The 23,040-nt window shown below is 44.2% G+C and overlaps 2 protein-coding genes across 2 annotated transcripts; both read right to left on the reverse strand.

Annotated features, from left to right (window-relative positions):
* Positions 1 to 699: 699 nt before the first annotated feature.
* Positions 700 to 12,940, reverse strand: LOC109893283 (all-trans-retinol 13,14-reductase-like). The gene is made up of 11 exons (XM_020486438.2): positions 12,557 to 12,940; positions 11,489 to 11,671; positions 10,539 to 10,780; positions 6,712 to 6,913; positions 6,313 to 6,510; positions 6,106 to 6,225; positions 5,525 to 5,663; positions 3,527 to 3,636; positions 2,700 to 2,869; positions 2,353 to 2,512; positions 700 to 2,175 (listed from the first exon to the last, which is right to left on the reverse strand). Exons 1-11 carry the CDS (start codon positions 12,714 to 12,716, stop codon positions 2,030 to 2,032), a joined length of 1,830 nt encoding a protein of 609 aa, XP_020342027.1. The 5' UTR covers positions 12,717 to 12,940; the 3' UTR covers positions 700 to 2,029.
* A 1,001-nt stretch (positions 12,941 to 13,941) lies between these two features.
* LOC109893284 (uncharacterized) lies at positions 13,942 to 22,509 on the reverse strand. The gene is made up of 8 exons (XM_020486439.2): positions 21,224 to 22,509; positions 20,774 to 20,970; positions 20,450 to 20,649; positions 20,222 to 20,321; positions 19,768 to 20,130; positions 17,423 to 17,579; positions 16,381 to 16,508; positions 13,942 to 16,197 (listed from the first exon to the last, which is right to left on the reverse strand). Exons 1-8 carry the CDS (start codon positions 21,774 to 21,776, stop codon positions 15,826 to 15,828), a joined length of 2,070 nt encoding a protein of 689 aa, XP_020342028.2. The 5' UTR covers positions 21,777 to 22,509; the 3' UTR covers positions 13,942 to 15,825.
* Between the last annotated feature and the right edge of the window lie 531 nt (positions 22,510 to 23,040).

Below are 23,040 nucleotides of genomic sequence, written 5' to 3' on the forward strand. Positions count from 1 at the left end.
CCTCTCTCCACTGGGATTCTATGCCTCAAACCCTATTACAGGGGCTGAGTCACTGGCTTACTGGTGCTCTTCCATGCCATCCCTAGGAGGGGATGGCACCCCACCCCAGGCGTCACTTGAGTGGGTTTAGTCACTAACGTGATCTTCCTGTCCGGGTTGGCACCCCACCTCGGGTTCATAGAGTGGGGGAGATGTTCATGGGCTATACTCAGCCTTGTCTCAGGATGGTAAGTTGGTGATTGAAGATATCCCTCTAGTGGTGCAGGGGCTGTGCTTTGGCAAAGTGGGTGGGGTTATATCCTGCCTGTTTGGCCCTGTCCGGGGGTATCGTCGGACGGGGCTACAGTGTCTCCAGACCCCTCCGGTCTCAGCCGCAAGTATTTATGCTGCAATAGTTTATGCGTTAGGGGGCTAGGGTCAGTCTTCTATCTGGAGTATTTATCCTGTCTTATCCGGTGTCCTGTGTGTATATCCTCTCTTTCGCTCACTCTCAACACTACCTGGCCTGATGACTCCTTGCTGTCCACCTGGTTGTGCTGCTGCTACAGTTTCAACTGTTCTGCCTGCGGCTATGGAACCTTGACCTGTTCACTGGACGTGCTACCTTGTCCCAGACCTGCTGTTTTCAACTCTCTAGAGAGACAGCTAGACAGTAGAGATACTCTGAATGATCGGCTATGAAAATCCAACTGACATTTACCCCTGAGGTATTGACCTGTTGCACCCTCTAAAACCAGTGATTATTATCTGACCCTGCTGGTCATCAATGAACATCTTGGCAATTTTCTGTTATAATCTCTTCTGTGAGAATCTCCCATCTTACGTCAAAGACACTAGTCACATGATCTCATTGATAGAGGGCTTAGGAAGGATACTAGAGGGCACCCTGCTGGCCACTTTTGATGTGGAGAGCTTGTACACTAAGATCCCACACACTGGAGGCTTGCAGGCGCTGCAACACTTCCTCCAGCAGAGAGACCCTACCCTTGCTCCATCCAATGATTGCATCTTACTGAACCGGTATTATCCAATAACTACTTTGTCTTTGAGTTAAGACTTTTTCCTTCAAATTCAGTGTAGCCATGGGCTCCCCTCCCCCCCCCCCCCATACACCTAATATGTTCCCCCTGTTGATGACGCTCATTATACATTAAGATGAACCAAAAGATTACATGTAACAAATATGAAATACAAAACAATGTGAATTTGAATTCAACAATAATGTATGTTGATTCTAATATGTATAATATTCAATTATGTTTCTATATGATAATAGCGTAATATATGTACTATGCCATAAACTTAATTATTATTTTTAACAGTTTCTGTGCCTTCCTACCCTGAGGAAGGCACAGTGATGCCGAAACGTTGGTAAATATCCATTAAATTGCTGGGAGTTTATATGCTGTTAGTCAGAACCTCCACACCAACACATTTTTTTCTGGGTGTGCGCCAGCTCATGTTTTTTTAATAACTCTTCACCAGGCACAGCTAGAAGATGACTGGCCACCCCTCATATCATGGTTCCTCGCTAGGTTTCTTCATAGGTTCAGGCCTTTGTAGGGAGGTTTTCCTAGCCACCGTGCTTCAACACCTGCATTGCTTGCTGTTTGGTGTTTTAGGCTGGGTTTCTGTACAGCACTTTGGGACATCAGCTGATGTAAGAAGGGCTTTATAAAATACATTTGATTGAAAGATTCCTCGACTTTCAAATTTGTTTTCCCTTAACAGTGAGAGAGAGCAGAGTTCTCTACACTTATTGATAAGAATAGTTACACACTCAAACACACAGTAACAATCTTGAGGCATCTTTTCACTGTAGGACCAGAGATTGAAGCCTGTCCCTGCGCTTGTACTATTGTAGCTTTGGTGAGTTGGATGGAGTAGGGTGAAGTTGCCCCTAGACGCTGATCCTGGGTATTTTCCCCCACTAATGTGGATTTGGGGAGAGGAAGTTGATCCTAGATCTGTACTTAAGGGAAACTTCACCCGGCGCAACAACGGGTTGAGGGAGGTGGTCAGTAGCGTTCTACTTCAACTTCTTAGTGTCGACACGTTTGGTCTTCTTGGCCAGAGCGATGGCATCCAGGTGCAGGTTACGGTTGAGGATGACAGAACCACAGGTCAGAGCCCCAGCCAGTGCACCAGCAAAGCCACACACAAACACATCCTGACCTGTACACAGAATACAAACATCAACGCGCAGTAGAAACCAGAGCCGATAGACCTTTAATACTGAAGTCAAACGTATGACTTATCCAAATGCTAAGCCATTAGTTAGCCTATCGAAAACAGACACACAGCTTCTCTATGATATATCCTTGGACCCCATCAGCCATATAAGTATCTGACCTGTGAGGTAGAGGTTCTTCAGGGGTGTCTGGGGCCTCACGGTGGCATTGCACTCAGCGCTGAAACGAGCTGTGCCATGGTCTGCTCCATAGATCTCCCCTTTTGGGGCTCCAATGTAGTGTGTGTTTGTTATGGGTGTTCCAGCCTCGATGAACTCAACCTAAAGACAGACCGAGAGAGACAAGGGAGACGCATGTTTCCAGCGAGGTATTAAGTTACACCATTTGTCAAAATTGAAAGGAAGGGTGTCTATGTTACAACTTACTAGTGCATCCTCCATTGAGATGTTAGGTTTCCTGGAAAAAGCATTCTAGCAGAGTTTAGTACGAATGGGCTAAATGCTCTACCTTGTCCCTGGTAATCTTGGGGAAGACGCTCATCACCACCTCCAGAATCGAGTCACAGAAGATCTGCTTCAGCTCCTTGTAATCAGTCCCTCTGTTCGTCACCTTGTCATCCTTCCACTCCTCAAACCACTCATAGTTAGCAAAGCTCACCAGACTCAGGGTGGACTTGCCTGTGGAGAATGGGAAACGAAAAAGGGGTCGAAACATGTCTGTCCAACCTTCATTCTGATGGCATTAGATAGTTGTGTGCACTTCCAAGAATCGATATTACAAAATGTTTTGCTATGGTGTAGATTAGAGACCAGCAGGCTGGGTTTAGGAACACATTGCAACACTAATGCATTAACATTGGACAGTCAATAGAATGGAACTAATCAACTTAAGACTTTGAAGACTCTGAAAAGGCATTTGATAGCCTGGACAGAGCAACCATCTGGTACCTAATAGAAACAACAGGATTCTGTAGTTATGTTATCTTTAGTATTTTGTTCCAACTGTTGTCTTGTCTGTGTTTCCATTCATAAAACATTTCACAAAAAAAAAAAAAGGAATAAAACTAGAACATCTAACACGGCAACCCTCAGGGGAAAGGGTCAACATAGAAACACCTGGAGGAGAGGTGTCCAGGCGAGAGCAGCCTCAACTGGCACAACCTGGAAAAACTTGCCTCCGAACCGAGTAAGATGTAGGACAGCAGTCAATGGATTATACTCCTTATTAGGAGCCAAATGTTTAAATAAGTAGTCAGTCAGTGGATGATTCATTTCCAAGGATAAAATAATTTATTATGGTGAATATCAGTGCAAACACTAGTCTCGTTTCTGTACCTGGTGATCGTTCCTCCCAGGTGGGATCTTTGGCTGATGGAGAGCCAACAAAGAGGATGGGAACACTTTTCGCTGACTCCTCCCTGTTACCCTTCAGATAGGTCTCAACCCTGTAACATACAGATAAATGGGTATAGTAAGATACTGTAGGCTCTTTAAAACTACAGTAAAGAACACTTCACCCTTCTCAGACGCCGATGCACATATACACTGCATTTGGAAAGTATTCAGATCACTTCTTCCACATTTTGGTACGTTACAGCCGTATTCTAAAATGTATTCAATTGTTTTATCCCCCTCATCAATCTACACACAATGTGTGAAGCGATATACAAATCGCTTCACAGCTATTTTCAGGTCTCTCCAGAAATGTTTGATCGGGTTCAAGGTTAGACTCTGGCTGGGCTACTCAAGGACATTCAGAGACTTGTCCCAAAGCCACGTCGTCTTGGCTGTGCGCTTAGGGTAGTTGTCCTGTTGTAAGGGGAACCGTCGCCTCAGTCTGAGGTCCTGAGCAGGTTTTTAATCAAGGACCTCTTTGTACTTTGCTCTGTTCATCTTTCCCTCGATCCAGACTAGTCTTCCAGTCCCCGCCGCTGAATAACGTCCCCACAGCATGATGCTGCCACCACCATGCTTCACCGTAGGGATGGTATTGGCCAGGTGACGAGCGTTGCCTGGTTTCCTCCAGATGTGACGCTTGGCATTCAGGCCAAAGAGTTCAATCTTGGTTTAATCAGACCAGAGAATCTTGTTTCTCATGGTCAGAGTCCTTTAGGAACCTTTTGGCAAACTCCAAGCGGGCTGTCATGAGCCTTTTACTGAGGAGTGGTTTCCGTCTGGCCACTCTACCCTAAAAAAAAAAAACTGATTGATGGAGTTCTGCAGAGATGATTGTGTTTCTGGAAGGTTCTCCAAACTCCACAGAGGAACTCTGGAGCTCTGTCAGAGTGACCATCAGGTTTTTGGTCACCTCCCTGACCAAGCCCCCCCCGATTGCGCAGTTTGGCCAGGCAGCCAACTCAACGAAGAGTCTTGGTGGTTCCAAACTTCTTCCATTTAAGAGTGATGGAGGTCACGGTTCTTGGGGACCTTCAATACTGCAGACATATTTTGGTACCCTTTCCCAGAAGTGTGACGCGACACCATAATACTGTCTTGGGAGCTCTACGGACAATATCTTCGATCGCATGGCTTGGTTTTTGCTCTGACATGCACTGTCAACTGTGGGACCTTATAAAGACAGGTGTGTGCCTTTCCGAATCATGTCCAATCAATTGAATTTACCACAGGTGGACTCCAATCAAGTTGTAGAAACATCACAAGGATGATCAATGGAAACAGGATGCACCTGAGCTCAATTTCAAGTCTCATAGCAAAGGGACTGAATACTTATGTAAAATAAGGTATTGTAATTTCTATACTTTTGCAAAAAATTCTAAAAAGCTTTCTTCGCTTTATCATTATGGGGTAGAGTCTATAGATTGAGGATTTTTTTCTCTATCTTTTTTACTTTTTTAGAGTAAGGCTGTAACAACAAAATGTGGAAAAAGTGAAGGGGTCTGAATACTTTCCAAATGCACTGTAGACCGTGCTTGTTAAACAGTGTGAATATCTATTGAGGTTCCAACATGTGAAATTAGTGTAGTGGTGAGTGTGAACTGATACTATTTTGACACCACATTTTAGTTTATACCAAACAGATTACTGTAACAGCACAATCTTTGATGCACACAGTAAAAGGTAGTGAAATACAGAATATGTGACTACATAGACTCACTATCACAGTCTCATGTACCATAGGTTATGTAATGTCACTTCTCTCTCGAAGTCCACACCACGATACCGTACACAATATTTGCCTATGCAACACATCAGATATATGTTAATAAGGACAAATAAGGTGTAAATTTAAATAAAATCGACAAGTCATTAGACAGTGGGGCCTACGGGGACACGCCAAACATTTAGGGTTAAACAAAGAGAGGAAGGACCTACAGTTCATCCATGTTGTGCTCTGTGAAGATCCAGTAGTTATCTGCTTTGAGGCCCAGGTCCTCCTTGGTTCCAGTCAGGCCCAGGAAGATGCTCAGACCTCCCGCCCCGTTTTTCATCATACCAAGCTGCTTCTGGATGGCTGAAGGGCATCACAAAATCATACAACATTAGTAGGGATGTGCATCTTTCATTGCCTGGGGTTGTTAAATATGACTTGAAAAATGACTTGAAGATGAATGACTGTCAACATAATTCCACACTTAGTTTGACACAATTGTCACAAACTGTTAGGTATTTTCAGAAGGTAGAAAGAAAGTAATTTGAGCCCCAAAAAAATCCTGTACCTGCAATTTGCAATTTGTAACATTTGAATCGATTCTCTGACCGATGCATGCTACATTTGGATCGGGCTGGGGTCTCGATGCACAGATATCTTTTGAACCGGGGACCGATGCCCAGTGGTGAACTGTTACATCATTAATGATTAGGCATCACAAGAAACATTATCTAGACAAGTGTCAACTAACAATTCAGTCTTAAACACAGACATCTTGAACATACACCTTAATACCCTCACCCACCTGGCATGTCCTGGAGTTCCTTAGGCAGCAGCTGCTGATAGGTGTTGAAGATGCCGGCGTTGGAGATGACCATTGGAGCATGCACATGGATCTCCTCCTGACCCTTCATGACGCTCACACCTGAAATCATGGGGGGGGGGAAAAGAGGTGGTCAAATCTGACCATCTGTGTGATCAATCAATTCATCTTTCAACCAGTCCTATTCACCAATAGCCTCCTTGTTGTCGTTGAACAGGATGCGGTTGACTGGGGCGCGGACGAGTACGGCCCCCCCGGCTTTCTCAACGATAGGGATCATGTGATAGGCGATCTCACTGGCTCCTCCTATTGGGTACCAGGCACCAGTCAGGTAGTGGCAGACCATCAGGCTGTGCATGGAGAAGCTGGCATCCTTGGGCATGTTACCTGCAGTTACACAACAAAATGGAGTCCTATAAAAACCCAACACTCTACAAAATTGATGCAATTAATTTGTTCCACGTGGAGAGAGTGTCCCCCAAAACGGCACAAATTAGTGAACCACATAGGGAATAGAGACACAGTCTATCATTTGAGATGGCTGTGGTTATGCTCTCCACTATCAGGAACTACAGCAGCCTACCCTACCGTAAGTGCCAAAAATGTAGCTGAAGATGACCCTGAGGTCATTGTTCTTAGTCAGCTCGTTGACCACCTCTGTCACGCTGCGAGACGCCATGCGGAAGAAGAATGACAGACGATTGGCCAGGCCTGTGTACACCAGGAACTTGGCCAGGGGGACAGGAATGAGCTTCAGCAGACCCAGGAACCAAATGTTGTGTCCTGCTTTCTGTAGATGGAATACATACAGTACCAGTCAAAAGTTTGGACACACCTACTCATTCAAGGGTTTTTCTGTATTTTTACTATTTTCTACATTGTAGAATAGTGAAGACATCAAAACTATGAAAACACACATATGGAATCATGTAGTAAGCAAAAAAAGTATTTAACAAATCAAATGATATTTGTCACATGCACCAAATACAGCCTTCACCTTACAGTGAAATGCTTACTTACAAGCCCTTAACCAACAATGCATACAGGAGGTACCGGTACAGAGTTAATGTGCGGGGCACCGGTGTCGAGGTAATATACATGTGGGTAGAGTTAAAGTGATTATGCATAGATAATTAAAAGAGTAGCAGCAGCGTTCTGGGGGGGGGGGGGGGGGGCAATGCAAATACTCTGAGAAGCCATTTGATTAGATGTTCAGGAGTCTTATAGCTTGGGGTTATAGCTTGGCGCTCCAGTACCGCTTGCCATGCGGTAGCAGAGAGAACAGTCTGACTGGGGTGGGTGGAGTCTGACAATTTTTATGGCCTTCCTCTGACACCGCGTAGTATAAAGGTCCTGGATGGCAGAAAGCTTGCCCCGGGGATGTACGGGGCCGTACGCACTACCCCCTGTAGTGTCTTGCGGTCGGATGCCGAGCAGTTGCCATACCAGGCAGTGATGCAACCAATCAGGATGTTCTCGATGGTGCAACTGTAGAACTTTGAGGATCTGAGGACCCATGCCAAATCTTCGCAGTCTCCTGAGGGGGGAATAGGTTTTGTCCTGCACTTTTCACAACTGTCTTGGTGTGCTTGGACCATGTTATTTTGTTGGTGATGTGGACACCAAGGAACTTGAAGCTCTCAATCTGCTCAACTACAGCCCCGTCGATGAGAATGGGGCCGTGCTCGGTCCTCCTTTTCCTGTAGTCCACAATCTCCTTTGTCTTGATCACGTTGAGGGAGAGGTTGTTGTCCTTGCACCACATGGTCAGGTCTCGGACCTCCCCCCTATAGGCTGTCTCATCGATGTCAGTGATCAGGCCTACCACTATTGCATCATCAGCAAACTTAATGATGGTGATGGAGTCGTGTCTGGCCATGCATTCTTGAGTGAACAGGGAGTACAGGAGGGGACTGAACACACACCGCTGAGGGGCCCCCGTGTTGAGGATCAGCATGGCGGATGTGTTGTTACCTACCCTTACCACCTGGGGGCAGCCTGTCAGGAAGCCCAGGATCCAGTTGCAGAAGGGGGTGTTTCGTCCCAGTGTCCTTAGCTTAGTGATGCGCTTTGAGGGCACTATGGTGTTGAACGCTGATCTGTTGTCAATGAATAGTATTCTCACGTAGGTGTTCCTTCCAGGTGAGAAAGGGCAGTGTAGAGTGCAATAGAGATTGCATCTGTGGATCTGTTGGTGAGGTATGCAAATTGGAGTGGGTCTAGGGTTTCTGGGATAATGGTGTTGATGTGAGCTATGACCAGCCTTTCAAAGTATTTCATGGCTACAGACGTGAGTGCTACGGGTCAGTAGTCATTTACGCAGGTTACCTTAGTGTTCTTGAATACAAGGACTATGGTGGTCTGCTTGAAACATGTAGGTATTACAGACAGAGAGGGAGAGGTTGAAAATGTCAGTGAAGACACTTGCCAGTTGGTCAGCGCATGCTCGGAGTAGACGTCCTTGTAATCCGTCTGGCGCTGCGGCCTTGTGAATGTTGACCTCTTACATCGGCTACAAAGAGTGATCAAGCATGTTTCAGTGTTACTTTCCTTGAAGTGAGCACACAAGTTATTTAGTTCATCTGGTAGGCTCATATCACTGGGTATATGTAGTCTAATAGTTTGCAGGCCCTGCCACATCCGCCCGTGTTGTACGAGTCGATCTTAGTCCTGTATTGACGCTTTGCCCGTTTGATGGTTTGTCAGAGGGCATAGCGTGATTCCTTATAAGCTTCCGGGTTATAGTCCCGCTCCTTGAAAGCGACAGCTCTACCCTTTAGTTCACTCCGGATGTTGCCTGTAATCCAAGGCTTTTGGTTGGGTTATGTACGTACAGTCACTGTGTGGACGAAGTCCTCAATGCACTTATTGATGAAGCCAGTGACTGATGTGGTGTACTCAATACCATCGGAAGAATTCCGGAATATATTCCAGTCTGTGCTAGCAAACCAGTCCTGTAGTTTAGCATCTGCTTCATCTGACCACTTTTTAAATAGACGAGTCACTGGTGCTTCCTGCTTTAATTTTTGCTTGTAAGCAGGAATCAGGAGGATAGAATTATGGTCAGATTTGCCAAATGGAGGATGAGGGAGAGCTTTGTACGCATGTCTGTGTGTGGAGTAAAGGTGGTCTGGAATTTGTTTCCCTCTGGTTGCACATTTAACATGCTTATAGAAATTAGGTAAAACTGATTTCAGTTTCCCTGCATTAAAGTCCTCGGCCCCTAGGAGCTCCGCTGCTGGGTGAGTGTTTTCCTGTTTGCTTAGTGGTATACAGCTCATTGAGAGCGGTTTTAGTGCCAGCATCGGTCTGTGGTGGTATGTAGACAGCTACAAAAAAAAATGCAGATGAACACTCTAGGTAGATAGTATAGTCTACAGCTTATCATGAGATACTCTACCTCAGGCGAGCAAAACCTTGAAACTTCCTTTAGCATCTGCTTCATCTGAGCACTTTTTGTGTTGTTCACATAAATGCGTAGGCCCCGGCTCTTACCAGAGGCTGCTGTTCTGTCCTGCCGATAGAGTGTATAACCTGCCAGCTGTATGTTCTTAATGTCGTCGTTCAGCCCGTTGGTAGGATAACCGTGCTTTCAGTTCGTCCCATTAATTTTCCAGTGATTGAATGTTAGCTAGCAGGATGGAAGGCAAGGGCAGATTAGCCACTCGCCCCCTGATGCTCACAAGGCACCCTGATCTCTTAATGCGAAGTCTGTTTCCTTCTTCAGCAAATAAACGGGGATCTGGGCCTGGTGTCTGTATTATATACCTCCCATCTGACTCATTGAAGAATTCTTCATCCAGTTTGAGGTGAGCAATCGCAGTTCTGAAGCTCTTTTCGGGGATAAGAGACAGTAGCAGCAACATTATGTACAAAACAAGTTACAAACAACTAAAAAAAATATATAAAAAAATTGCATGGTTGGTTAAGAGCCGATAAGACGGCAGCCTTCACCTCCCGGCGCCATCAGCCAAATATATTTTATGTTTGAGATTCTTCAAAGTAGCCACCCTTTGCCATAATGACAGCTTTGCACACACTTGACTCCACAACCCTTGCCCTCAACACAGATCACAAACAGACCAGTCCCCAGATGGTAACTCCTCTTCGCCAAAGTGCAATCTCACAATTCCTTGCATTTGGCATAGAGACCAACCTATCCCTGAAATAAGTAGGGAAACGGTTCTGAGCTCAGATAACAGCACAAGGCAGTTAGCATAAACCAGCATAAACCATTTCCAATAACAGCAGCAACATTAGCACAAGCATAGCAGTCTATTAGTTTTACAAAGCTGATTACTTAGTTGACCTTAAACATCAAAATAAACAAATCACCATTACTGTTCCATTCAAACACTTGTCATCAATAACTTCATACCGTAGACATCGGTTGACATCATGTAACAGCACCATACCTTGACCAGCCTCATGTACTCATCGATGGCCGCCTCCTCCCCAGGAAATAACTTCTTCAGCTCGTCAGGGAAACGGTTCCTGCCACTGTAGATGGGGTAGGTGCGCCTGTTTCCAGGAGGGCCCAACACCACCTGGTCAAAGGGGTTGTCAAGTGGCTCCCACTGCAGCTGACCATTGGTCAGCTGGTCAAGCATACAGCGGAAGGGCTTATGCTCCAACAGGTCCCCGATGTAGTGGATACCTGAGGTGGAGGCATGATTGATAGATGTATTTTATTATTAGATCGTCTTATATATTTAGGATGTCTGGCTCACATCACATGGGCTTATAAGACACAGTATTATTGATACATAGTTTGCATTTACAGTGTTTCACACTTGGACACAAACTCACAATTTTTCGGTTGTTGAGACAAAAACCAGGCTAGGGTCAGCCCAGGACATGTGGTCAGGACATGCGTTAAAAAAAATTTTGGGAACTTATTCAGGGTCTCAACTTACTGTTGAGAGTTGGAATAGTAGAATACATAAGGTGCCATTTTTCTCTGCGCCCCATGGCAAAATGTGTCGAACTGCAGGAAAATGTCATTTTTTTCCCTCTTTTCGCTGTCAAGAGGGGGAGGGCTCTAAAATGTGTAGGGAAATTTTACTTAGGGCCCTCAAAAGGATAGGGCTGGCTCTGTCTGCATGAGTGTGTATCTGATGTAGGAATGCAGAACCACAAGCCACTATACAGAACCCCACCACCAACAAAAAGTTGCCCATCCCTGGTTTAGGTCACCAACAGAAATATAGACTTGGTTCGTTGCCACTACCACTTCTGAGTAAAGGAAGGTATCTACCACATTTAGTAAGGAAAGGTAAACTGATAGCTGCCTTCTAGGTAAGGGAAGGTAAACTGATAAGAGCATTCTAGGTAAGGGAAGGTAAACTGATAAGAGCATTCTCACCCACGTCAAACTCAAAGCCTTTCTCTGTGAAGGTGTGGCAGCAGCCTCCGGCCCGATCATGTTGCTCCAGAACCAGGACCCGCTTTCCAACCTTAGCCAGCAGCACCGCCACCCCAAGACCACCAATTCCACTGCCAATGACAATGGCATCTAGTTTCTCAGGTACTTTACTGGCCAAGAAACCTGGAAAGGAAGAGTAATAAAAACATACAATTAACACAGATATTGTCAGTTAAATCTTCTTAAATGAAACAAATAACGAAGTGTTCCAAGCAATATTATCCCACGGACTGTGCAAAGACAGCCTAGAACCACGTTTCCATCTAACCATTTCATGCTGATGAATTACCTAACCCATGAAAAAAAGTTACGACCGCATTTTCATGGAATCATTCAAATGCAGTACAATTATATAGGCATAAATGCAAATCTCATTTGTTCGTTCGATATGGTGGGATCTTTGTCGGTAAAATGAATTATGCGCTAAATTAATTATGTGCACTACGTAATTACACACAGCGTTTTAGCCGCAAAAAAAGTCTGATGGAAACACATGTCTGGTGGTTTTATGCAGATTTTTGAATATTCGAATGAAAGTCTGTCCCAAATTGGAGGAAAACCTAGCTAGTGGTACTGAAGCAGGTGTTTGTGTAGCAGCTATAAACATGATATAGTGCGGAGTGGATTTCGTTTCAAGAATGAGTTTAGTCACTAGTGCAGTACAGCAGCTTTGGCCAGCTTGTGACCCAGTGCCGTCGGTGACAATCAGTGTAGTCATAAGATATTGTAGAACCATTGACATGGTTTAACAGACGTGATTTAACAGACTAAATATTTGCCTGACCTGCTTTCTTACTTCAAATGAATGCTAATACTCTTGCGATACATGTGAACTACAAAGCCATTTAATTATGCAACAATATATAACTTTCGAAACACACACACAGGACAAGGGTGACTACCAAATAATATTTACAGAATGTAAATCTATTTGCGCACATATTCCTAGGAAACGATATTTCGTGCATGCATTGGTGATCGGTCAAGCCTTGTGTCCACGAGACTCACCCTGCTTCAGAACTTTGTTTTTCTCCTTCTTTTGGGTGACCAGTGGTTTAAGCGGCTCACGAGTGTCGATATCGAAAGGATTTGGTCCCGATGTACGGAACACATATTTGTATAGTAATGCAGCTAGAGCAGCACAAATGATTGCTACAATGATCCACATTTTACGAATTTTAATCGGGGCACCTTCTCACTTTTCGAAGTGAACACACACTTCCGCGTGCGAACAAGTGGTTCAGAGCCACTTGGAACCCTTCCACGCATGACAGACAGCATATGTGTTTATGGTCGTATCTCCGTCGTTTTCAGCCAAAGAACATCAGGATTACTAAATAGTGTAAAAACGACGCCCACAGCTGATTCGCCCAGACGGTATAATGAGGATTCTATTAAAGTGACCCGGGCTCAACGCGCGTAGTTTCCACCGGGTGAAAAGCGAGCTGCCTCCCAGGCATTAGCCGGCTGCACGTAAAACTCAGTTTTAGTCGAATTAACGTCAGATTTGACTTTTCGCAGCAGGTTAGGATAATTCACGTAGCAGGATATGATGATTAGGTTGAGGTTAGGAAAATAGTTATATACTGAACTAAAATATAAACACAACAATTTCAAAGATTTTACTGCGTTACAGTTCATATAGGGAAATTAGTCCATTTAAATAAATTCATTAGACCCTAATCTACGGATTTCACATGACTGGCCCCCCCCACAAAAGGGCTTTATTACAGACACAAATACTCCTGTTTCATCAGTTGTCCAGGTGGCTGGTCTCAGACGACCCCACAGGTGAAGAAGCCAGATGTTCACTAACAGGGATGTAAAACAAATTTGTTTAGCTTTTTGTGCATATGAAAAAATTCAGCTCATGAAACCAACACTTTACATGTTGCGTTTATATGTCTGTTCAATATAAATAGTCTCAAAACAAAAGTGACGTAGGTCAGCACGTGGAGTAATGAGTAGGATTCTGTTTTCAATTGCAAAAGTGACGTAGGTCAGCACGTGGAGTAATGAGTAGGATTCTGTTTTCAATTGCAAAAGTGACGTAGGTCAGCACGTGGAGTAATGAGTAGGATTCTGTTTTCAATTGCAAAAGTGTCTGCTTTTGACAACGTATCTGCCTTCTACATGAAACTAGTTTGAGAAAAGAGATGTTTCTGAACGATGGATCATGCTGCCTTATTGACGACATAAGGGAGTGGCGCAGATTGTTGGGCACTCCTCCCTCACTGGCTTCACCTGGTGAAGTGATGGCCCATAGGCAGGTTCAACCGAGGCCATATTAGACTGCTGCCACCGATTGAACATAGACTATACAAAGAACATATCACTTAGTCATGCATTACTTAAATGTGTTGACAGGACAGAAAATGATACCATTACATACCTCACCAGTTTTTCACATATTCAATTCTTTTTTTTAATTAAAAACCACAACAGTATCATGAGCAAGTTAAATTCTAAAGCAATTGAGCAAAAACTGAAAAGGTATCCTAAAGTACAACATACAGTATCATTTCCCCCCACAGAAAATTCATACAAGATGTTAGTTTTATGCAAGTATTTGCATTGTCAATGAGAAGCTCAGTGAATATACAGTACCAGTCAAATGTTTGGAAACACCTACTCACTCAAGGGGTTGACTTTCTTTTTACTATTTTCTACATTGTAGAATAATGGTGAAGACTTCAAAACTATGAAATAACACATATGGAATCATGTAGTAACCAAGAAAAACCAAGATTTTAACAAATTTTTGATTTGTTTATTTGACATTCTTCAAAGTAGCCACCCTTTGCACACTCTTGGCATTCTCTCAACCAGCTTCATGAGGAAAGCTTTTCTAACAGTCTTGAAGGAGTTCCCAAATATGCTGAGCACTTGTTGGCTGCTTTTCCTTCACTCTGTGGTCAAATTCATCCCAAACCATCTCAATTGGATTGAAGTCGGGTGATTGTGGAGGCCAGTTCATCTGATGCAGCACTACATCTCTCCCCTTCTTGGTCAAATAACACTGGAGGTGTGTTGTGCCTGTTGAAAAACAAATGATGTCCCACAAAGCGCAAACCAGATGGGATGGCGTATCGCTGCAGAATGCTGTGGTAGCCATGCTGGTTAAGTGTGCCTTGAATTCTAAATAAATCACAGACAGTGTCACCAGCAAAGCACCCCCACACCACCTCCATGTTTCACAGTGGGAACCACACATGCAGAGATCATCCTTTCACCTACTCTGCGTCTCACAAAGACACGGCGGTTGGAACGAAAATCTCAACTTCGGACTCAGAATTCCACCGGTCTAATGTCCTTTGCTCGTGTTTCTTGGCCCAAGCAAGTCTCTTCTCCTTATTGGTGTCCTTTAGTACTGGTTTCTTTGCAACAATTTGACCATGAAGGCCTGATTCACACAGTCTCCCCTGAACAGTTGATGTTGAGATGTGTCTGTTTACTTGAACTCTGAAGCATTTATTTGGGCTGCAATTTCTGAAGCTGGTAACTCTAATGAACTTATCCTCTGCAGCAGAGGTAACTCTGGGTCTTCCTTTCCTGTGGCGGTCCTCATGAGAGCCAGTTTCATCATAGCGCTTAATGGACTGCACTTGAAGTCATTTTAAAAGTTTTCGAAATTTTCCAGATTGACCTACCTTCATTTCTTAAAGTAATGATGGACCATAATAAGGACTTGGTATTTTACCAAGTAGGTACATCTTCTGTATACCACCCCTACAACCCAACTGATTGGCTCAAATACATTAAGGAAAGAAATGTCTCAAAAGCATTAAGGAAAGAAATTCCACCAATTAACAAGGCACACATGTTAATTGAAATGCATTCCAGGTGGCTACCTCATGAAGCTGGTTGAGAGAATGCCAAGAGTGTGCAAAGCTGTCAAGGCAAAGGGTAGCAACCTTGAAGAATCTAAAATATATTTTTATTTGTTTTACACTTTTTTGGTTACTACATGATGCCATATGTGTTATTTCATAGTTTTGATGTATTCACTATTATTCTACAATGTAGAACATATTAAAAATAAAGAAAAACCCTTGAGTGAGTAGGTGTGTCCAAACCTTTGACTGGTACTGTATAATGAAGGTATAACACCAGTATCCATCAGCATTGCTCAGTTCAGTCTGACATACTTTAATTTTGGGGCAAATCCAGAACATAGTAAAGGAGGTGTTCTGTAAAGGACGGCTATAATAAAATATTTAAAAAATAAAAGGTAAGTCTGAGACGAGTTCAATTCTTGTATAGACCTATGCCTTCTGTCAGGAGGGCATGTGGAGCCGTGATAAAAGTTCAAGCACTTTTGACCCCTTGCCACTGGGGGAGTCATGGTTATCTTGTGGGGTCATCTCCAGCCCATACAGGTGCTCAAGGAAGCCATACAGGGAGGATAGCTGATCTGGGTACCCCAGTTCAAACACACGCAGAAGCTTGAAAAGCTTGTCCAGTGCATTGCTCAGGCCCTCCTGAGGCAGGGGGATTGCAATCCTATCAACAGGGAACACGATGCAAAGCTGCCGGCCAGGGGCCTCCAGGGGCCCCACGCTCAATATGTAGGGCTGAGCGTGGGACACTGACTCTGGGCCCTCCAAGGAGGTAAGGTCACAGAATAAGGAGGACACCATGGTGTCTATCTGTAGAGGAACAAAGGAGGAAAGGTCTTTCAAGGGGATTCTTCAATTACATTCCTTCAAAACATCATTGTTACCTTACCTTCTAAAATTCCACTAGTTCACAAACTTAATCTATATGGCAATGAGGAAATGTCTGGGTTTACTGCTCAGTCTGACCAGGAAGAAAAATACTGTGTTGCTCACCGGTACAATGTCCACCAGATACCGAATGGCCTGCCTGACACTGCTCCTGGAGGGTAAGGAGGCTCTACTGGTGTTTGTTGGTGGTAGTACATAGATCAGGACTTTCAGCATAGTCATGGTGTAGGAGTCTGCAGAGGAATCAGAGAGGTACAAATACATTCAAAAAGCCTAACCACAGCAATCTACTCTCCTATTACTCTAACCACTGAGTAAATCATACAGATCATTTTCAGTCAGTCTGTCAATGGCTGATTAGGAGGTTGACTGTAAAGTGTCTATTCCGTGTATACTGGTGGAAAAAAAGAAAAGCAACATGCAACAATTTCAAATATTTTACTGAGTTACAGTTCAGATAAAGAAATCAGTCAATTGAAAAACGTATTAGGCCCTAATCTATGTATTTCCGATGACTGGGCAGGGAGGGGTGCAGCCATGGATGGCAGCCACTGGGGAGCCAGGCCCAGCCAAACAGAATTAGTTTCCCCCCATAAAACAGAAATACTCCTCAGCACCCCAACCAAATTATCCCACAGGTTAAAAAAATCAAAATGTGGAGGTCCTGGTGGTTACAAATGGTCTGTGGTTGTAAGGCCGGTAGGACGTACTGCCAAATTCTCTAAAACGACGTTGGAAGCAGCTTATGGTAGAGAAATTAACATTAAATTCTCTGGCAACAGCTCTGGTGGACATTCCTGGAGTCAGCTTGGCTCCAACAAAACTTGAGACATATGTGGCATTGTGTTGTGTGACAAAACTGCACATTTTAAAGTGGCCTTTTCTTGTCCCCAGCACAAGGTGTGCCTGTGTTATGATCATGCTGTTTAATCAGCTTCTTGATATGCCACACGTGTCAGGTGGATGGATTATCTTGGCAAAGGAGAAATGCTCACTAACAGGGATATAAACAAATTTGTGCATCAAGTTGAGAGAAATAAACTGCGTATGGAACATTTCTGGGATTTCATATTTCAGCTCTTGAAACATGGGACCAACACTTTACATGTTGCATTTATATTTTTGTTCAGTGTAGTTAACCTCTGACCTCCTTGCTGTGTGGCAGCCAGTTGGAGAAGTGCAGAGATGTCCGGGTGTTTTTCACACTCTGCAATCTGGTACAGCCTGGGCAACACGAACGACGACCACTGGGCCAGGAAGGAGTGGCCTTTGCCTGGGAACATCCTCTCAAACTCCAGGTCAATCTGAACAAACAAACACCTTCAGATCCCAATAATACACTTAGTCAATTATCATTCCTGCAACATTATTTTGTTTAAATATAATTTGATCTCTGAGAAATTAAGGTAATTGATCGCATACAAATTGTCCATTTGAATTTGTAGGATTCATATAACATTCAATAAATAGACATGAAGAATCCAAAGGAATAGTCAAAAGCCACACACGGACCCACCACGACAATCCCACCCCAACAACTAGTATATAGTATCAGTTCTCTGTGTTTGTCAAGTAGTATGGAGCTGCGGAACAGAGTATTGTTTCTTCATCCTATCTAATGTGTTCTCAGAGAATTTAGTGACGTCTTCTATCCCCCTTTTCAGAGAAATTTGTCATTGAAGTTATGTTTATGTCCCATCCTATGTACTGATAGTACCAGGTTGACCAATAGATGGTGCTGTTCCTGCTATTAGGTTTTTAAAACAAATTTGAAGCTACCCACCCCCCAAACTCAATGTTTAAAGGAACTGTTCCCAAAATTACAAAATTATATTGGTATCCTTACCCTGTAAGCAGTCAACAGACAAGGTATGACAGCAACCCATGCTTTGGTTGTTGGCCACTGTTTCAAATGATAACTTTTAAGCATTTGTGGCAAAAATCAAATTCAAGTCAATGGTACCTATATTAGCATTTCATGTTCAAAATCAGCCTAAAGTATTTTAAAATTTATTGTGTAACTCAATGATGTTACTTATACCGGTAAGTGTCAAAATAATGGAAACACTTGAGTAAATGAGGGATACAAAGTCTATGGAAAGCAGGTACTTCCACATAGGTGTGGTTTTTGAGTTAAAGCAACAAACATCCCATCAAGTTTAGGGTCATATATAAAAATGCTGGGCAGGCCATTATTTTGGCCACCATGGATAAGCCCCCATAGGATGACAATGCCCCCATCCACAAGGCACAAATGGTTTGATGAGCATGAAAACGATGTAAACCATATGCCATGGCAGTCACCAGATCTCAACCCAATAATACACTTATGGGAGATTCTGGAGCGGCACCTGAGACAGCGTTTTCCACCACAATTTGGGACGGCAGGTAGCCAAGTGGTTAGAGCGTTGGACTAGTAACCGAAAGGTTGCAAGATCGAATCCCCGAGCTGACAAGGTAACAATCTGTTGTTTTGCTCCTGGACAAGGCAGTTAACCCACTGTTCCTAGGCTGTCATCGAAAATAAGAATTTGTTCCTCACGGACTTGCCTAGTTAAATAAAGGTTTTTAAAAATTATGGAATTTCTCATGGAAGAATGGCGTCGCATACCTCCAATAGAGTTCCAGAATCTATGCCAAGGAGCATTGAAGCTGTTCTGGTCACCCTATTAAGACACTTTAAGTTGGTATTTCCTTTATTTTGGCAGTTACCTGTAGATGATTTGGATAGGAAACGCAAAAATGCTCAAATTAGGTACCACTGACTTGCATTGGATTTGTGCCACCGATGCTGAAAAGTTAGCATTTTAAACATTTGCCAGGTAAACAAAACCAAACAATTGGCTGATGTCATACCTTGTCTATAGACTGCTTACAGGGTAATGAAACCAATGTGTAATTTTGTAATTTGGGTGACCTATCCCATTAACATTGAAGGGGGGGGGGTTATCATCTAATAAAATGAAAAGCACCCTCTGGTGGTCAAATCTAGTAATATCGGGATGTAGGATGTGAGGGGGGTCAGATTACATAGGATGAAGAAACAATTCTCTGGGCCGCAGCTCCATACTACTCTTCAGACATAGAGAACTGATACTGTATACTCTGTTGGGTGTGTGTGTGTGGGGGGGGGGTGGTCAGTGGGTGGCTTTTGACCACTTCTTTGATTCCTCATACAGTATCTTACCTCATTGTTGGAATATGAATGGAATATTGGAATATTATATGAATCCTATAAATAAATAAAAAAGGGCAATTTTGGGTGCAATCAATTAGCTTACTTTCTCAGAAATTGAATTATATTTCATCAAAATAATGTTGCAGGAATGCTGATCTTATCTGTTTCTAATTTCAGAAACAATTTCATATCAATTTGAGATGGTGGGTGTTATATCTGGCTAAAATGACATGGAATGACCCTAATACAAGTTTATCTGTGGCCTTTCTAGTCTTGGGAGCATCCGTAGCTTTCTCCATGAAGACTGGACTCACCGTGGTGGGAACGTCAAGAAAACGTGGGTACTCGGCCAACACAGCCCTCATACTAGGCCGTGTGTTGCTGATCCACCTCCTGCGTGCGTTGAATGTGAGGTCCATAGCACTGTGGATGGCAGGCAGGTTCCTGGTCAGGGGCCTGGTTCTCTTCATCAGCTCCATCCACCTCTGGGTCTCCTCACTGGACTGTCTCTCCAGGAGCCCAGACCCCAATCTAGGTACAGGAGGGTCCGCCAAGCCTGGCTCTGGCCGACGCCTCTTCAGCACATACTTCTTCTTGTGGTCTTCAAGGGTGCGTCGAGAGTTGCGCAGGCGCGTCTCAATGTAACCCGTACGGGACAAAGGGTCGTACAAGTGTTCCTACACAGGGAGAAAAAATGATAGGACAGTCGTCTACTCAGTAACTGAGAATTATGTGAATCTTACACTACTAATCAATTTACTAGCTCACTATGCCGTTGATGCCAGCAGAGGGTGCACAGAGCCTGAGTCCTGGGAAGAGCTCCACTATGTGCTCTGCCAGCATGGTCTTCTGAGCAGAGGTAGGGTAGCTGCAGAGGACAGGAGATTAAACGTCAGAAACACTCACAAAACATTGAGTCTAAATAGAAGAGCAACATCTCTGCTCTCTCAGACACATCCCTTCTCAGCCCAAATACACATACAATCAGCTCCTCACAATCCAAACTCCTCCACGATGAAGGACACAGAGAACTTGATAAGCTTCCTGCGGGACAGCTCACACAGACAGCCCTCCCTCTCGTACTCCCGGACCACCTCAGGACACAGCTGCTCCAGCCACAGGCGCAGGCGACCTACAAAGTCCTGTGGACCAGCCTCCACCTGCTCCTGCCCAAACTCACCGGCCTCCACACCACTCTGAGAATGACAGATTTAGATAAGGACTGAGGCGCACATTATGTCAGTGAACATTTAGTGCCTTATATTGTTTATGAGATTGCGAGGTCGGCGTTTGAGGACTGAGTAGATGTGCTTTACTCACATTGGCAGGATGAGCCAGAGGCAGAGCAAGGGCCTCCTCAGCCATGCAGCATCTCTCTATCTCAGGTCGCTCTGTTTTGATGTTGGCTGGGCTGAAGCAGGGGTGCAATGCGTCCTGGGGCTTGGCAGCCATCTCTCCCTCCAGGGGCACAGCCACAGTCCTCTGGTCTCCTTCATGCAGCCTGTGGTCATCTGCAACTGAACATTTGCAGAGGGGAGACAATGGGGAAGCGCATGAGAGGTAGACTAGCAAGCCGCCAGACCTCGCAAGCTTACATGAATGGTTCGCTGTACGGCTATACCATTCATGTAAGCTTGAGATATCAGGCAGCTTGCGAGGCTACATGAAAATACTGCAAGTCAAGACATCAAGAGAGGCTCTCACTAAAGCTGCCTTTTCTCTGTGAAACTACATCACAACCATCTTTCACTACATTGAGTCAGGACTTACATTGAGTGGTACCGCCCACATCAATAAGGGCCATGTCTTCATTGTGCTCCGTCTTGTACACTCTGTTCATCAGTTCCCACTCCTCTGGGATCCCCATGCCCTGACCCTCCTCATAGTCCACCATCACTGGCCCAGCCGACACAAGGTCAAACGGGTCAGGCAATCCAGCACAGTCCTCCACCACCTCCTGGAGATGGGGCTCCACGGTGGTCCTTTGTGATGCTTGGGAGGTTGAGCAAGTGGTTTGACCCATTGGATTCTTAGTGTTGCAGCGCCCACCACTAACCCTCGGTCCTGTGTTACAGAACGCCCCTGAAGACCCAGCCTGCACCCTCCAGTCACCCCCGCCGGGGGCCTCAAACCTCTGCTTCAGTCCCAGGGTGTCCTGGTCCCTCTGGGTCACTGAGGAAAGTCCATGCTGCTGGTCCCCTTGGAGCCCGGTTAACAGACGCACAGTCTCACACAGCACAGACTCCACTGCTGTACGCACTGCCTCGTCAATGGCCCCGCCCAGTCTGTCCCTCAGGAAGCTGATGGACAACTGGACATCCATTTTGGCACAGCTCTACCTGGTTGTCTCGGTGACTTTAGACACCAACCACAGGTTAGAGCTCTATGGGATTGTATGTAGCTAGTCTATTAAAAAACACCAAAACTGGGTATTGTCAAAGATTTTCTAGTGTAAGTTATTGTTTAATTTATTCCTCTCTGATAATTGATATGACCACAACATCTCGAAGCCGCTCTCGCTTGGAGCGTCAACCAGAGAAACACACTGAGTGATATGAATTTTACTAAGAACAATCATATTAGCTAATTACCCTAAAACTACAGCTATCTTGGCAACTCAAAAAACAATGTCAACATAGCTAGTAGATACTGGATCACTAACTAGTTACATTACTACCAAATTATGCTGAAGACACATATCGGTTGAATACATTGTTGTGCAACTGGCTAGGTGTCCCCTTTTCCCATTGTTGCTCCCATTACTCTTGCTAGCAACAAAACAAGCTCGCTAGCTAATCATTTCCTACAAGCTATCTCAGTAAATGATTCGATTAATTAAATTAGTTAACGTCACCAACATTTCACTGCAAATGATCGAAACAATACTTGAAGTCTACGCGGGATTGGGACTTTAAACCAAAGCTACAATGCGTAAAACATGAATATATACATTTTGAAACGTTGTAGCTAGCTATCGATTCTAGCTAACTGTCGTCCCCTAAATAAAACGTCATCAGCAAGAGACCGCAAGCGTCAAAAAAGAGAACGGTGTGAGGCCAGTCAGTGTACAGAGATTTGACTGTAATTATTCAGCTGTAATGGTGCCTATTACACATAACATTTGCCTACACACCGCAGAGAGGAAATGTCATAAAGATAATTGTTTCCCCAGAGACTCGACCCCTTTGCTTTTAATGGATAAATATAAAAATGTAATAGCTCTGACCAGCCCCCTGACAGGGTTGAAAGAGCTGACAAATTACACTGAACAAAAATATGAACGCAACATGTAAAGTCCCATGAGCTGAAATAATTTTCCATATGCACAAAATGCGTATTTCTCTCAAATGTTGTGCTCAAATTTGTTTACATCCCTGTTAGTATTTTCCTTTGCCAAGATAATCCATCCACTTGACAGGTGTGGCATATCAAGAAGCGGATTAAACATCATGATCATTACACAGGTGCACCTTGTGCTGGGGGACAATAAAAGGCCACTCTAAAATGTGTGGTTTTGACACACAACACAATGCCACAGATGCCTCAATATGAGAGAACGTGCAATTGGCATGCTGGCTGCAGGAATG

The sequence above is a fragment of the Oncorhynchus kisutch genome, linkage group LG6 (genome assembly GCF_002021735.2).
Source record: "Oncorhynchus kisutch isolate 150728-3 linkage group LG6, Okis_V2, whole genome shotgun sequence".
NCBI classification, from domain to species: Eukaryota; Metazoa; Chordata; class Actinopteri; order Salmoniformes; family Salmonidae; genus Oncorhynchus; species Oncorhynchus kisutch.